This window comes from Hoplias malabaricus, chromosome 10 (genome assembly GCF_029633855.1).
Source record: "Hoplias malabaricus isolate fHopMal1 chromosome 10, fHopMal1.hap1, whole genome shotgun sequence".
NCBI classification, from domain to species: Eukaryota; Metazoa; Chordata; class Actinopteri; order Characiformes; family Erythrinidae; genus Hoplias; species Hoplias malabaricus.
Window position 1 is genome coordinate 22,085,269 of NC_089809.1, and position 16,423 is coordinate 22,101,691.

The 16,423-nt window shown below is 38.8% G+C and overlaps 1 protein-coding gene across 4 annotated transcripts in view; it reads left to right on the plus strand.

The window, feature by feature from the left end:
- Positions 1-2,183: 2,183 nt before the first annotated feature.
- ptk2ab (protein tyrosine kinase 2ab) overlaps positions 2,184-16,423 on the plus strand; it is a 78,573-nt gene continuing 64,333 nt past the window's right edge. For 3 of the 4 annotated variants that reach the window (XM_066683389.1, XM_066683386.1, XM_066683387.1), the window contains exons 1-2: positions 3,790-3,895; positions 12,928-12,954. In XM_066683389.1, the coding sequence (XP_066539486.1) occupies positions 3,859-3,895; positions 12,928-12,954 (64 nt within the window). In that variant the 5' untranslated portion in view covers positions 3,790-3,858. Of the gene's footprint in view, positions 2,362-3,789; positions 3,896-12,927; positions 12,955-16,423 lie in introns of those variants that run through there. The other variant, XM_066683388.1, reaches the window with a different exon arrangement.

A 16,423-nucleotide genomic window follows, 5' to 3' on the forward strand; every position in this document is an offset into this window, starting at 1 on the left:
TTTGCTTCATCTTCATCCCATCTATTCATGTTAGGATACGTTTAAATTGTGATGAATATTAAGTAGGGGGTATGGTGGCTCAGCAGTTAGTGTCACTGTCACACAGCTCCAGGGTCCTGTGAGGAGTTTGGTGTGTTCTCTCCATGACCTCGTGGATTTCCACTGGGAGCTCCGGTTTCTTCCTATGGTCCAAAAAACACATTGGTAGGTGGATTATCTACTTAAAATTGTCCATAGGTGTGAGTGTGTGCCACCCTGTGAAGGACTGGAGTTCCTGCCATGTGCCCAGTGAACCCAACCTGCCGCGCCCCTGAACTCGATAAATGGTTACAGACAAAGTATGAATGAAGAGTAAGTAAAATATAAGAAAATGTTAGTTCTTTAATTTCTATATGTATTTATGTACACAAGCATATAGGCACTGGCTCATTCTGTGTTTCTTCTGAAATTAAGAGTATTAATAGGAGTTGACATGCTTCAACCACTATTTTTCTGGGAATGGTTTATAATAGATATTGGAATATTTTGTGGGGATTTGACTGCATGCGGCTACCACAACATTAGTGAAGTCAGGCACTGAGGTTTGATCATTAGTTTTGGATCACAAACAGCAATCCAGACCTTCCTAAAAAATGTGATGTTTGACCTCGGACATGGTGACCTTGGCATGTGTGTGGCTGCTCATTCTACTGGCTAACAAAACAGACGTATTAGCAGCGGCATGTGAAGACATTTGGACATGTACAATAATGCAAAATAAAGGGAAAAATATATGAACTATTCCGTGACCATTTTATTGGAAAATACCATAAAGGTGTTCATTGTAGGTTTATAATCACTTCCTGATTTCATCTGCTAGAACACATGCTAGATGTATATGCTAGAACATGTATCATGAGCAAAATAAGCAGCTCATTCTATGGCTGAGCATTTCTACTTTGGAAAGGCAGTGTTCCAAAGGCTGTTTTAAAATGCAAATACAGATAGCCAGGGTTTCTTACATCAAAATTCTAAGGAACCAATTCCATTGAGTTGAATGTGAGTTTGGTTTTAGACCATTTGTCAGAATAAATACAGTGTAATTTATTTTATTGAACATTACAGGGCTACGTCTTGTCTTCACCTGCTTGCAGTGTTTTGCTTTAAGGTGGACTGTTTTTGCCCCACTTGGAAAACAAACTATTTAATAAATCACATTGAACAGAAATGTACTAATGTTTCTACCTTTCTATGGCATATAATTTCATATTAATGACACGGTAGCTCATAATTTTGACTTTATGTTATAATAATCTGAGCCATAACTTTTAAATAATTCTTGATTATACACTCTGTGCCCATTGTATTAGTTCCACTGACCATATAGATGCACTTTGTAGTTCTGCAGTTTCAGACTGTAGTCCAGCTGTTGCTCTGCATACTTTGTTACCCATTTCACTTGTTCTTATAGAGTCAGGACACCCACAACAAGAAGTATTTTTTGGGGGGTGGAACATTCTTTAGCACAAAGTGGACAAACAATGTAGGCGTGCCTAATAGAGTAATAATTGGGCAGTGTTTAAAAACTCCAGCAGCACTACTGTGTCTGATCCAGTCTTTTTTATTATTATTATTATTGTATTTTATTGGAATGGATATTTTATTAGAATGTCCACCCTCACCTGTGTTCAGTGTTTTCAGTGATGAGCACAGCATGGTGAAATGAGAGGAATCATCTTGAAGTAGATGGAGATAGACTGAAGGCAGAGCTGCAGATCTGTGAACCTTGCAGAAGGTTGTGCAGATGTGTCCCACAAACCCTTGGCCTAGTAGAATTCAGTTGTATTTTTGATTGGAAGGAAAGTAATGGAAAAAGGAAAGAGGGAAATTAAAAAAGAAAAGAAAAGAAAAGGAAAACAGGTGAGGATAACAGCAGCATGTTAAGCTGCTGACTCTCAGTGCAGTGAAAGGTCACTGAGGCTGAAGTAGTGCAGGGCCCACTACTGAGTCAGCCATGTTTGAGCCATGTGAGGGGGCAGTGGGGGCTAGAGAGAAAGAAAGGTAGGAGAGGGAAAGGTGAATGAACTAAAGAGCAGAGAGAGAGAGGGGGGTAAGTGGGGGCATTTTGAGTGAGAGAGAGAGAGAGGGAGGGAGGGAGGTTGAGGTTGGGTGGGTGTAGGCGACTGGGGAAGAGAGAGAGAGTGTGAGTGAGTGAGTGAGTTAGGTGGGGGGCTGTATGAGAGAGTGGAGGAGAGTGAGAGATACCCCAGTGAGCTTTTAAAGGAAACAAGACACGCAGCTAACTAACGGTTTCTGCACTCTGCGGAATAAACGCGTCTTTAAAGAGAGAGGAGAGCAGGGCTCCCGGATGAAAACCCCACGGTAAGAACGAGGCGAGCGAAGCAGCTTTGAGGGGAGAAGCCTTGTGTGTCCGTTATAAAGACAGCGTGAAGTTGAAGGGTTGTTAGCTTGTTAGCATGGTGTGAGGGTCTCGGGTCTATAGTTAGCTTGTTTGTAGAGCAACGATTTTCCTGTGTTTCTGCGGTTGACTGACAGGGACTGTTGGCTGAGGTATTGCGTTGTATTAATGGGACTGTGTTAGTGTTTGATTTCGGTTAACGTTATGGTTTTTAGCGCTAGGGAGGAGGTGGCTCAGGACTGAGGCGAATGAAGACATTCCCCGTGTATCTGTACTGGAAATGTCACATAACAGACTTATACATTGGCTATTGTTCGATTCATTTGAGCGAAATGGCCAAACACCACGTCTAAATCCTTGTCAGGTGTGTTTTGTGCGTGTGTTTGTTTACTGGGCTCCAGGAGCTGGGCGCATTGTTGTCAGTAGGTGTGTGTTAGTGCTACAACCGGCAATATCAATACAGCCGAGGATCACACTGAAGAAACAAGACTCAGAACGACATACAGCTGCGCGTAGATGCTCAGCAAAACTGTACAGCGCACAGCTTTTTGGTTTTTCTGAGAGGCTAATGACAACTTCATTGATTTGACCATCCCCGGCTGAGCAGTCTTGTCTTCACCTGCTTGCAGTGGTTTTTATTTTTCGCCCTCCTCCCCTTTTTCCTTTACGGTGTTCACATATGAAAAGTAGACTGTTTTTGCCTCACTTGGAAAACAAGCCATTTAATAAATCACACTAAACAGAAACGTCCTAATGTTTCAAACTTTCTACGGCATATGATCGCATATTAATAGCTCATAAGTTTGACTTTATTTCATAATAATAAGAGACACAACCTTTAAATCCTCCTTGCTTTTACATTCAGTGCCCATTTCATTAGTTCCACTGACTTAGATGCAATTTCTGCAGCTCCAGACTGTGTAGTCCAGCGGTTGCTCTGCATACTTTGTTACCCTGTTCTTATATGGTGAGGACCCCCAGAACACAGGTGTCCTTCAAGCAGTGGATCATTCTTCAGCACAATACAGGCAATATGCATAATAGAGTCGCAAATATGTTTAAAAACTCTAGCAGCGCTGCTGCTAAAATGACGAAAAATGGCTTTGCATCTTGTAATGGTCAGTGTCATAATCATACAGTCATAAATTGGAGATTATTTCTTCTTCTTACGACTTACTAAATGGCTGTATACATGTTCCTAACGGGACAAGAATTACCAAGAATAACGGTTTAGTCTGTTGACATCAGAGGAAATGCACAGCCTGATTGCTGCCTGTGCGAGGAGGTGGTTGTGGCATGTCATAGCTAGAGTATGTGGGAGGGAGGTGCTAGAGGAGTTCCATAGGTGTGTGAAGCAGGAAGCCTTAGGTATGTTCAAATGCCAGGAAAAGTACACAGGCAGCCCCAAGAAAAGTACACGGAAAGAGAGTTTGTTTCTGAAGGATATATGGGACGATATCATGCAGTTTTGGAGTTTCTTCAGCTGTACCAATGGAGGTATGTGAGTTAGCCCCTGGTCACTGAAAGTGCAGTAGCCTTGTTTAGTGTGTGGCTCAGTAGAGTGAAGGTGGTTGGGGCTGTGTATGAAGTAAACATGACGTGCAGGCACTCTGGAGATAAAGTATGGAATTTGTTTTTTTCTTTTTTTTTCCAGGCTTCTCAAACGCTTTTAAAGTTCATTCTAATCGTGTTTAAGAAAAGATTTGCCTAAGAATTCCAGGAGACTTATCTGCTGCAGGGATTTGTTTTTTGTCATGTACGCATTTTTTCTTTTTCTTTTTTTTTGAACTCTGATGGTGCTATGAACAACTATGTAATTAATGTCTTCATTTGAGTTGACATAGACTAAGTTACAGCGATTGTGGTAACATTTAGGGAAGTGTCAAAATGGAAATGTGACCATGTGCTGACATATGTGATTTTATATTTGTTTACCTGCCAAAGCCCATACAGTGAGAAATTGAACTTGATTTCCAAAGCTTGCAGATATGTTTACAACAGTAACTCAATTAATTTTAAAGATTTTTACTTTCTGGGTTTCGGTAAATTCATCACCCGATATTGGGTTCAAAGTTAAAATGAGGTTTACTCTACAGTGTGTTCTTTCGTTTAGAGCTAATATATTCCAGAATAATATTATTGTATTTTTGTGCATGCCTCAGTATATATTTTGATTTTTTTAATTAAAACAAAAACAACAACAAAAAAAAAACAGCAGATTTGCTGCTTGAAAAGAATGTGTCAAATTGTTTAAATGATTGAATATTTATATGAATCTCTTATAAGCTTGCCTGATAAACCATATCCATGTAATGATGAGAGGTCATGAAACTGACTAATCACTCGGCTTATCACACTGCATGGTGATTAGAGGCAGAATTAATTACAATTGCAATTCTGTCAAATCTGTGCTTGAGGTACAGCCAGTGAATGAAGCTGTTGAAGAATCAAGAATACGTTTAAAATCTTTGTTTGTTATACATTGTCAGACCACATAGGGTATTAACTGCAGCAGTTTAGTCTTATATTACCGGAATTGACTAATATCTATATGTAATGTAGTAGAGGAAGCTGTGGGCCTAATGATTAGAGAAGAGGGCTTAGGGCTGAAAGGTCGTTGGTTCGATTCCTATGAACAGCAGGAAAATTGGGGCAGGGGGAGTGAAGGAATAGCACTGTCTTCCTCCCTCAGTCCACGGCTGAGGGGCCCTGGAGGAAGGCACCGAACCCACAATTGCTCCCTGGGTGTGTGTTCACAGCCCCATACTAATACACTGAATTCTTAATGCAGTGAAGGTTCCTGAAACTTAAACACTGGCCTGTCTTTTAAAGCTAAGGAATGCAGTAATTGAACATAGAGATATGACAGATGTCTATGAGTGTGCATGCCAGCTTTGTCTTCAGGACCATTTGTTTGGAACAAACGATGTGTGTGACATGTCTGAACATAACTGTGTTCAGCTGTGTGTGCTGCTGGAATATACCAGATTTTATGATTAACAAAACAACAAGGCAAAAAAATAGTCAGCTTATAGGTGAAATAGTGTAGGGACCAACTTTGTGCAACTATGGGCTACTTCTGAAGCCTTCGGAGACCATTACTTTCAAATTTCAGACAATTTGAACAAGCATTCAGTTTGAAACAGAATGTAATATTATTTTGCCACTGTGAAGTAATATTAGAGGAATTTAGTTAACATTCCACAGGGTTCTCCAAATGAGGCTGCTGCTGGCTATAGAGCTGTGTACTGACATGTTATCACCTGGCTGCATTTTTGAGGGTTAAATTAATTTCCTTTTGACTTCTCTGGGCATTTTTATTAGACTTTAAACCCACCTCACTCTCTTTCTCTCTCTCTCTTTCTTTCTTTTTCTATCTATCTATCTAATATATGTATATGTATGTATGTATGTCAGAGGAATGTGATTAGATAATAGAAGGTATTTTTCTCTAAAGCTGTTACTTATAGCTGTGGTACTTTTAGAATTTTGGATTTATTTATTACCAGCACAAGACACACTAAATACCATACTCAGATGGAATATTAGATCACATCTGCAAAGATTTTTTTTTTAGCTGTCTTTGGTGTTGGCATCACTTTATTTTGAGGGCAGCATTTATATTTGTATGCATGTGTTTATGTTGGTTGGGTATGTTTTCTCCATGTAGTCCTGAGCAGGTTTTATAGAATGTGACTTTTTTAGATTCTGAACATTTAAGCTGGTTATTTTAATAGAAGGAACATTTCAGTTCTACAAATTACACTCAGTGCAAGTAGCATGGAAAAGTAGCCTACGATCTGAAATCTCCTCTGCTTTTCAGACATCAGGAAATCTAGTGAAATGAACACAGACCACTGTCTGATCCAATGCCAGCAGAGGAAAGTCGATTAGGTTATCATCAGAGTAAATTGTGTAAATCGCAAAACCACTTAATTGGACATTCCAGATTGGTTTGGTTTATCAGACTTTTCTCATGGTGGAAACACACTCACACACACACACAAACCTATGGATCAATAGGCAAATTCACAATGAAAAAGCAGAAAAATCAAGATACAGAATATAATTAAATTTGTCAATAATTGAATGTAAGTATTTGATTGGAGGGATGAATAATCTTGACATGGTTTGTAGATTTTGATGATTTTGTCTGTCTTTATAGTATTCATGACAGTGCTTTGTGATTTAGCCTTACATTCCTGCTGTATGTCAAGCAGAGCGATCCCGACAGCTCATACTATTACTTAGAGCTAGGCGATATGGCCAAAAATGTCATCACAATCTCAATATTTATCACAATATTAACATTTTGTCAAACATGCTAATGACACGATATGATAAAAATAGAAGGTAGAAGGCAGGTAGTGTCGCAGTCAAACAGCTCCAGGGACCTGGAGGTTGTGGGTTCGATTCCTGCTCCGGGTGACTGTCTGTGAGGAGTTGGTGTGTTCTCCCCGTGTCCACGTGGGTTTCCTCCGGGTGCTCCAGTTTCCTACCACAGTCTAAAAACACACGTTGGTAGGTGGATTGGCGACTCAAAAGTGTCCGTAGGTGTGAATGTGTGTGTGTCTGTGTTGCCCTGTGAAGGACTGGTGCCCCCTCCAGGGTGTATTCCCGCCTTGCGCCCAATTATTCCAGGTAGGCTCTGGACCCACCGCGACCCTGAACTGGATAAGCGGTTACAGATAATGAATGAATGAATGTCTTGTGTCATGAAAACATTCTTAGGGCATTACCACCTCAAGCTTTTAAAAAAGCAGAAAGAGCAAAAAGACAGATTAAGAAGAGTTTAAAATAATAAATTAATAAACAAATAAACACTCCCAAGTGCTGAACTGTAAACATATCACACTTAACCCATTAGAGGGCTTAGAAAAGTGCTGAAATGTTTTCAGTTTCACTCATTCATTCATTCATTCATTCACTGTCTGAAGTGCTTATGCAGTTCAGGGTTCGGGTGGGTCTAGAGTGCAAGGTGGAGAAAGTTCTGCCCTTGGGAGTGTTTATTTAAGAGGAGCACCCTGATCTATGGCGTCAAATCCAATAAAAATTTGCGAGCTGGGAGAAAAGTACAGTTTGAGTGAAGAAAAACCCAGCAGGTTCTCTTGTGCGCAAGAGAAAGTTTCTGCGCTTGTGTTCTGACAGGGGGTCGCCAGACAAAATACACCCCAAAACACAGAGCGAACGGGAGACTACAACATATTTAATATATATTTCATGCATACACACAAGCACTTGAATTAAACCTATTATAGTCTTGTTTACGTTCTCACATTCATTCTTGCGGTAGCCTGTGTTCGTTTACCGTAATATGAATGAGTACATGCACCTTATAACATGCAGCTGGGTGTGTAACCGCAACTAGAAATGACGTTTTCGTTTAGCTCTCTTACCCAAAGCTTATCATAGTTATCGAGCAAGAAAGTTTTTTACGAAACAAATCAATATAATTTTATCGCCCAGCACCACCATTACTGATACAACAGCATTTGTAAAAATTGGAAACGGATGCCATTTGGACAATTTAAAACTTTGATGCTCTTTAAACATATGAAAAAATGTTATAAATAAATGACTCCTCGGATTGTTTGACTTTTTCTTATTGTTCAAAAGTCTTTCTTCCTTTATTCCAGCAGTTTATCTATTTTTGTGGATTGGTCTTGGAAATGAGTACAGTTTCTGAATAACATCCTTGAAATAGATGGCAGCTTTTTGAAGTTTAACGTGCATAGTTTCTGTGACTTGGCAGAGATATGCGAATTAAAATCTGGCAGTTGATGAGGTTGTAGTCTTGTGTTGTACAGCTATCTTGTTCAGTGTCTGTCAGTCTTTGTCTTTGTGCTTTGACTTGTGACAATTGTTTCTAATTAGCAGTGGGATTTGTCTCTGTCAGGTGTGCTCAATTTTTGAGGCTGCTCCCTTTTAAAGCTAAGCCAAGGTTCAAAATATGTGACCTCTAGTGGCTCTGTAGGTAACTACAATAACCATTGGACAATTTTAAAACTTCTTCCCAAACCCAACCGTGAACACACTACAGTGGTTTTCAACTAGAGCTTGACAATGAAATGATGTTAAAATTTAATATTACTTATTATCAGACTAATCAATATTATTGCAGTATTGTTAAATTGTGATAAAGCAGTAAATAAGTACAGATACACTTAAATATAAACTTAAATGATCGATGTCAGCCGTCTTATTTTTCTGTTTGCCATATGTACAGCTTTAACAGTCACGTGCGTTTAAGATAATCATTGCATTAGGTTATGTTTAACAGTAATCAGTAATCAAATCTGTATAAACTTCTGTGTTATTGTTTTTGTGGAAAAATGTTTGCTACAGCGATGAAGATGAAGTTGCGTTTTAAGAGGCTCGTTTATTTCAAACAGCTTCTAGAGCACAGAGAAAAATGCCCTTTTAAGGTTTAAGGTGGAACTTAATGTTGGTGGCAGAATGTTATCAAGCACAGTTTTAGAATTTTATTCATAATTTAAGGTTGGGGGAAAACTTTCATAAAATTATAGCCCTGTTTAAGATGGAACGGAGCACGGGTTTGGTAAGGTGGGAAAGGGCAGCGGGTTTGTAATTCTGGCTAAAATGCATTCTTTTTTGCCTGAGATGTCTTGTTTGTCATTAAAAATTTAGCAAAATGACTAAACCAGCACATTTCTACAGCAATGCATGTGTTCACAAGGCCATTAGCTTACTATTCACTATTTATTCACTCTGGTGTGGTTTCCAGTCTCACCTCTCCATCCTGATTTAACCTCCCATGGTTTTTAGGGTCCTTGTGGAGTGAAATCAGGACAGGGAGGTGAGATTGGGCAGTGCATTGTGGTTCTGTCACAGTGCCATGTTTCTCTTGACATAACAAACCCACGTCACATGCTGGGCCAGAGCAGCTGTGCCTGGGAGACTGTTCCTAACTGTGTTTGGTGCTGTAAATTGCATGAGGTTTTTAAACTGCAGTAATTAACATTTTTAAAGGATATGTTTACTTTGGTATACTGTAAAGCCAGTAACCGTGTCTTGTCTAATGGTAATAATCAACAACATTATAACTTTTGTAAAAAAACAACTCTGTAATTGCGGTGCATGAAAGTATCCATGAGCAGTCCAGTTTAGACCAGGAAAAAAATGCCAGTGCGTACACTGTTGTACCTCCAATATTATAAATTTAGCAGCACATACATTTTTTATACAGAATGCATGAGAACTGGCAGTCTGATGGAGGACTCTGGGTTAGGTGAATGCCAGGAGAACTTTGTTTGTCTGGCTGCGTTGTGTCAACTGTACATTTGGTGAAGGGGGATAGTGCTATGACATTGTTTTTCAAGATTTGGCATAAGGGTTGGACAAAAAAAATCAGTATCAATATAAATCACAATATAAAATGTTTCAATAACAAAGTAATGATTTTTAAACACATTTTCAATATTTCAATACAATACTGTCAACATCGTTCACTCACAGGGTGCCGTCGTCAATTCAGCACACTTAGTTTAAAATTTAATTTAAAAATATTAATATTGACGAAGCCAATATGCTTATGTTTGATGATGATGTCATGTTTGTTGTTTGTTCTTGGAAGTCTTTCAGTGGATTTTGTGCTGTTCATTTATATTGTTATATCGTATCGACCAAAATTAAAAAAGAAAGTGGGGCTGTGCCCCTGTGCACAAAACAAGGTCCGTACAGGCATGGTTGGGTGAGTTTGGGGTGGAAGAAATTGACTGGCCAACACAAAGCCCTCACCTCTACCCCACTGAACACCTTTGGGGATAAACTCAAATGGAGATGATCAACTGTATTCTCTCGTCCACCATCATGCTCTTCTGGATTAACGGGCAAAGGGCACACAGACACACTCCTTAATCTTGTAGAAAGTCTTCCTAGAAGAGTGGAAGCTGTTATAGCTGGAAAGGTGTGACCAATTCCATATTAAAGGCTGTGGATTTAGAACAGGATTTCATAAAATCTCCCATAAGTGTGACATGTAGGCGTTTGTCCATATGCTGCATGTTTAATGTTTAGAGCTGAGTTGATTATCAATATTGAAAACTCAAATTTTTTGGCATACCATGATAAAAATAAACACTTTGTTGTTTAAAGCCATGGATATTTCACAATAGCTTTAATAGTTTTAAAATATCTAGTACGTTATTTACAGAATAGGCTGTTAACAGTTGTCTTGTCTTGAATCATTGTCACTTAATGAAACATTCCCCACTTAAGATATTTTACACAAAAAATGAATGCAGGTATATTCCCCTTAACATAAAAGTAGTGTACACAGGCAGGCGGGATCCAGTAAATCCTGCTGTGACTTGTCTGTCTTGATTGTCCTTTTTTGTGGTACTTGTACTTGAATAAAATGATGGTATCAATTATACTACTGATGAGATTTAGATCCAGACCCTTCAGATCCAGCTTAGTAATGCTCTAGATATTATTGCAGCATTAGTGGCACCTGGAATCAAGAACCCCCGTCATTACTTTAAGTGTTTTTGTGATTTAGGCGTGGGATAATCACCCAGATATGTTTCATCTATTTGAGTGTATGCAGCTGTTTGGAGCTCCAGGCTCAGCCCTTCTATCACATACACAGGTAATCACACATCAACCGAACGGACTAGCTTATGGATAACTCTCTCTCTCTCTCTGGTTTTGATTAGCTGAAGTTTTCCAGGAAGTCAGGAAGTTATTGCTTTATAGATTTATGATGAAAATAGTAGTTTGAGTTCGGTCTGAGGACTGTTCGGCAGGTCCATCCTTCTTGTGTTATATTCCCATTACTTTCCTGTTGTTCCAGAAAAACAGTTGTGGGTTGATCGGTCCATGCTTCTCAAACTATAGATTGGCTAATTTGGCCAGATCCATTTTCACACATAGACCACTCTCACATTTCAGGCTTACAGTTCTATGTTGAGCATTTCACTGTTACAGATTTTTCAGTAACCTTTCCTAGGCATATGTTCTCCAACCCTTCATAATAAGCTTGTAGCAAAGCTGATGACTATCCTGAGTTAAATGGTTCTACTGCAGTGCACTCTGACTATATTCACACTGCAGGTAAAAAAAAAAGTCCAAATCCTTTTCTTAACACGTGACACAGATGTGTTATTTGTGTGGCAGGGTTAAAAATAACACCCATCATGTGGTCTTTTACCACATCTAAGAGTCTAGTTAAGCGCTGAAGATTTCTGCACAATGCCATGTAATTTTATATAATGGCATATATCCAGTCAAAATGTCCATTTGGTGCTCCAGCTGTGAATTGCACAATGATGCTACCATGCTTTACCCCAGAAATATGTTCGAGTGGCATATTGATTGTACACACAAGGAGCTGCAGTGTGCTTCCAATATCAGAAACATACAGTATTCCATATGAAGAAAGATCATCATGGTCTTTCCAAGCACAATGAACAAGTTATTAGTGGCTTCCTAAGTAGTACGACATCTTTTTCATACTCTGCTTTTTGCCTTTCCTGAAGCTCTAATTTTACATGAGTATTATGGATGATCTCATGGATTTTTTGGGGTTTTTCTGCTTATCTCTGCTGTGCTTAGTGATATATTTCTAAAGAGCTGTGTGCTTGTTTAATTACAGGGATGTTATTTCAGTAAAGGATTTCCTCTGCTTAGCCTTGGTCACAGACATCATGAGGTCTAACTGGATTTGGGTACACTTATTATATTGCCAGTGGTTTTCCAAAAACACTTTGAGTTATTATAAGAAATGGGTGATTGGTGAGTGTCTGCTTGTTTTTGCTCTTGTGTGAATCATGTTTTATTTCATCTCTAAAATATAACGCTGAACGCAGAGAGCTGAGTATAATACACAGCCACGCTGATTTGCAGAATGTTCTTCTTTAATTGTGCCCACCCATTGTTTGACTCTTTCTAGCTGCTAAACAGGAGTGAAATAGTATGATTTCTTTCCTTGGTCATCATTCATTGTCATTTGCTGTTGCAGTTGATGTGGTGTGTAAAGTCAGGTTTCTGTACAGCATTGGGCTATTTAAAGTGATCAGATGATATATATTTCTGCCAATAATTCAATCCACACACCTTCCAATTTCAACACATGTTGTTTATTGCCTATTAGATTACATTGCATTTTAAGGAAACAAAAATGTTTTACAACTCTATACCACTGTATACACAGTTAGACCTGTTTAGTTACCACTTAGTGGCTCACTGGTCATTGACATCCTTAATGTGACCGCTTGTGTTTGGTGTCCCTCTGGACCCCAGTGATAATGTGACAGCTAGAGGGCTCTGTCTTCCCAGACACATTGTGTGCTCTATTACTGCTCCCAACAAATTCTCTCTCTCTCTCTCTCTCTCTCTCTCTCTCTCTCTCTCTCTCTCTCTCTCTCTCTCTCTCTCTCTCTCTCTCTCTCTCTCTCTCATTTGGCTCTTTTAGCTCTTTTATTCTTTCTAAAATGTAAAGGCTATTGTGTGACTATATTTTATTTCTGTTTCTCACTCTCTCTCTCTCTCTCTCTCTCTCTTTTCAGATATTGCGAGGATCTCCTACTACGCAGGTGAGTAAATCTATGAAAGTCATTTGCTTTGTCATCTTCAGTTATGTATATATTCTCATAACTGTGAGACTGCAGCTTGCATTTATGATTTTAAGCTGTGGTCAGATTCAGATGTGGATGTTCTTTCCTGAATGGGTAGTTTGCAAAAGGGAGAAGATGCTTTGAACATTGTTTTTATTTATTTTTATTATATATATATATATATATATATATTTTTGGGTAAAGGTGGGTTTTACCCCACTGTATGAGCCTGTACTACGCCTATTAAAGCCACTACTGACTCCATAATGGGTTTATGGGTTGATAGTTCAGCTAGTGATGTTCCATTTCGGGAGTAACAGCAGTGTGTGCTATCTGCCATGTTTAAGGGCTCAGACTTCCATTTTAGTATGGGACAGACTTCAAGGAGGAAGCCAAAGAAAAATATAAGCACATTTCAGTATCATCAGTGGGGGAAAATTGTGTGTTTGTAGATGCATCAGAATGCTGTCTTAACTGTCAGGATTTTAAACAGGCTTTTTTTCATCATCTCGGTTGAAATGGTTCTCCTCGGCAGACGGCAGAGACCCTGCCAGGGTATTGTTGGTTGAGAAATGGGCACATTTGAATGAAAGACTCATTTTCAAAACATGTTCTTCAACATGTAGGCCTTTACATTTTTATGACTATCCTACAGCACCAGGTGAAAACCACTGATGCAGTCTTTAGAAACCAACAACATGGCTGCATCAAAAGTCCAGTTAGAACTGTGTATTTGCATTCTGAATCAAAATAAAATCTCTGTTTAAATGTGCGTAGATTTTTTCACCTCTATTAAAGATTTCTTCCACGTAGTAGGCTATGATCAAAGAAACGTAGGCCTGTGTATTCCTGATTAATGCACTGTACACTTTGTCCCTTTGTTGGTACCATTTGCTGTCTCTGTGGTGGGACCATTAAGGGTTCATATTTGTACCTTTTAATTAGGGAACATAATTGTTGTACTCTTATTATGTGATAATTGTAGATTTCACTCCATTTGCACTGTTTGTACATTTTAGCAACCAATAATGTATTTCTACAGTACTGTTTTTAATCATTATTTTTTTCTGAGTGTGTAAGATGCAAGCATTATTTTATTTTTATACTGTTTGCCCTTGTTTGCTTTCCGTTCAGTCACAGTCCATTGTAGTACGTTTCCTTCCTGCTGTCCTATACCTCTGTTGTGTTGCACAGACTGCTCAGTATTAGATGGTAAAGGCTATCTAAGTCTGTTAAGAACTGTTCAGATATTTGATGTGCTTTCTGTGTTGTATTTTGTTTAGTCTAACCTGACCCTTAAAGGGAACGTCTACGATTGTGGCGAAACGCTGTTCTCTGTTTTGTTTACTTTCAGAAACTCTGCATCTTTTAAGATGGAATGTTATGTTTGAGTGTAAAAAACAATGGCTGTTTGTACAAGGGTGAGCTTTAACTTGTCTGCAAGTTTTTCTTCACTGGTTGAATTACCACAGAATCTCATTTGTTGACTCGAGTTGTTTTGTTTTGTAGCATTTTCAGTCTGTGTTTACTTTCATGCAGTTTGCGGTCTCCCGAATGTAGAATAAATAAGTCAGTATTTGGAGCAGGAATAAAGCAGTATCCTCATCTCAGTTTGTGCTTTTTTGAAGTTTAAAAGGGCCTCCATTTGTCAAAAACCTCCAAAATGCATTTTCTGCTGTGAGCAGAGAGAGAAAGTCTAGCCTCCTTTCAAAATCTTTTGTGTGTGTGTATATTATATATATATATAATTAGTGTATGTGGTGGTTTTTTTTGAAGCCCATTTACAGACACTGTGGCTTTGTAAACACATTAGACTGTTTTATTAAAATTGTGAATGTTGCCTTTGAGTGATCATTTGAGTTCTGTTTATGATTTGCAGTTTGTAACGTGTGTGAGAGGGTCTTTATTGCATCTTTTTACTATGATGAAACGACTCTTTCACCCCTCCCCATATCTCTTTTTATGTCTCAGTGATATAAATCTTACATGCACTCAGTGATTTATCTTGGAGCTGTGATGTGATCACTACAGAAGTAGTAACCTACATGGAACAAAGCTCCAAATTATTTCTTGTAAGCTGCAGTTGTTCTTTGCTGATGAGTGCAGTAGTGATCTCCCCACCGAGTTCTGTTGCCCCTGATCCCAGTCTTAGTATTTTTATATTGAGTATCTGCTGATACAAGGTCCTGATCCGATACTTCGATTTTCCTAGACACCACTGTTACACAGTGCACACTTCAAGTAAAGTAAGCCCAGTGTGTCTGCTCGACACTGAATATATCTCACATTGAGAAAGAAATTGCCTGCATCCAAGCTACTGCTTATTTATTTATTTTTGTATATATCAAATTTAAAAAATGGTGTCTTCACAAACAGCTCATATAAATAATTTAACATTATTTTTAATCCTATATGAAATGATCTACTATGATATTTATCTATAAAGAACTACTTTGATGCAAAAAGTCAGTCAGCTTTATTGTCATCAAAGATGTGTTGAGAGAGAAATTAAATATAGTTTCTTCAAGACACCGTGCTAAAATAAACTGGGCTCTGTATTTGCAGCACTGACCTGTTTTTCTCAGTGCCACCGCAAAATAAACCTCTGAATGCCGGACTATGACTTCATTGGCTGCAGCACTAAATGGTGGACAGCTAACTCCGGCTGTAGATTGGCTTATTAAAAGTGACGACCAATGAGAAGTACATTCTCTGTTTAGGAGCAGTGGAGTATCTGCCCTTCCCTCTGGCTGAGAGAGAGCAGCCGGTCTCAAACAAATCATGGTCTTAACAGTCTCACCTCAGAAATACGGGATAAAACGCATGGGTCTAAAACAACAACACAGCGACTCTAACCACGTACCCTCATGCTCCAGCTCTGAATCTGACTCATGGGAATTTGTGTTTGTGTGGAACAGTCAGAAAGAAGTGTGTCTGCTACGGTGGCCAGAACAGAGTCAGATCACAACAGCATTTACAATGTGTGCTACAGGAGGAGAAGGGAGTGTGAGCTTGCCGCCTAGCGGAAACTTAAGACCAAGCTCAATAAAGGCGATACAGATCCGTAAATTTAAGCTGTGATTGGCCCCAATACCGATTTTTGAGGTCAGATCGGGACATGCCTAGTGTGCAGAGTATGCACTGATGCAGTAGAAATCAATATTCGAGAACAACATACACTTTTTGATATTTTAAAGTTGCTCCAGTATTATATTAACCTGGATATAAAGAATATATCTGACTATGTCTTTACAAATTAGATCATCTGAAAAAGAACTTTGATCCAAATGAGAGAACAGTAAGCTGTATAACAGGAAAAAAGCTTATAAATGAAGATTTGTGATGGTTACAGCTTTAAAATTTTAGTATGCAGTGTAGTGCCTCACATGGTTCTGTTTGGATATTGTTCCAGTCTTTTCCACAGTTTGGTAACTGCAGAGGGTTCATT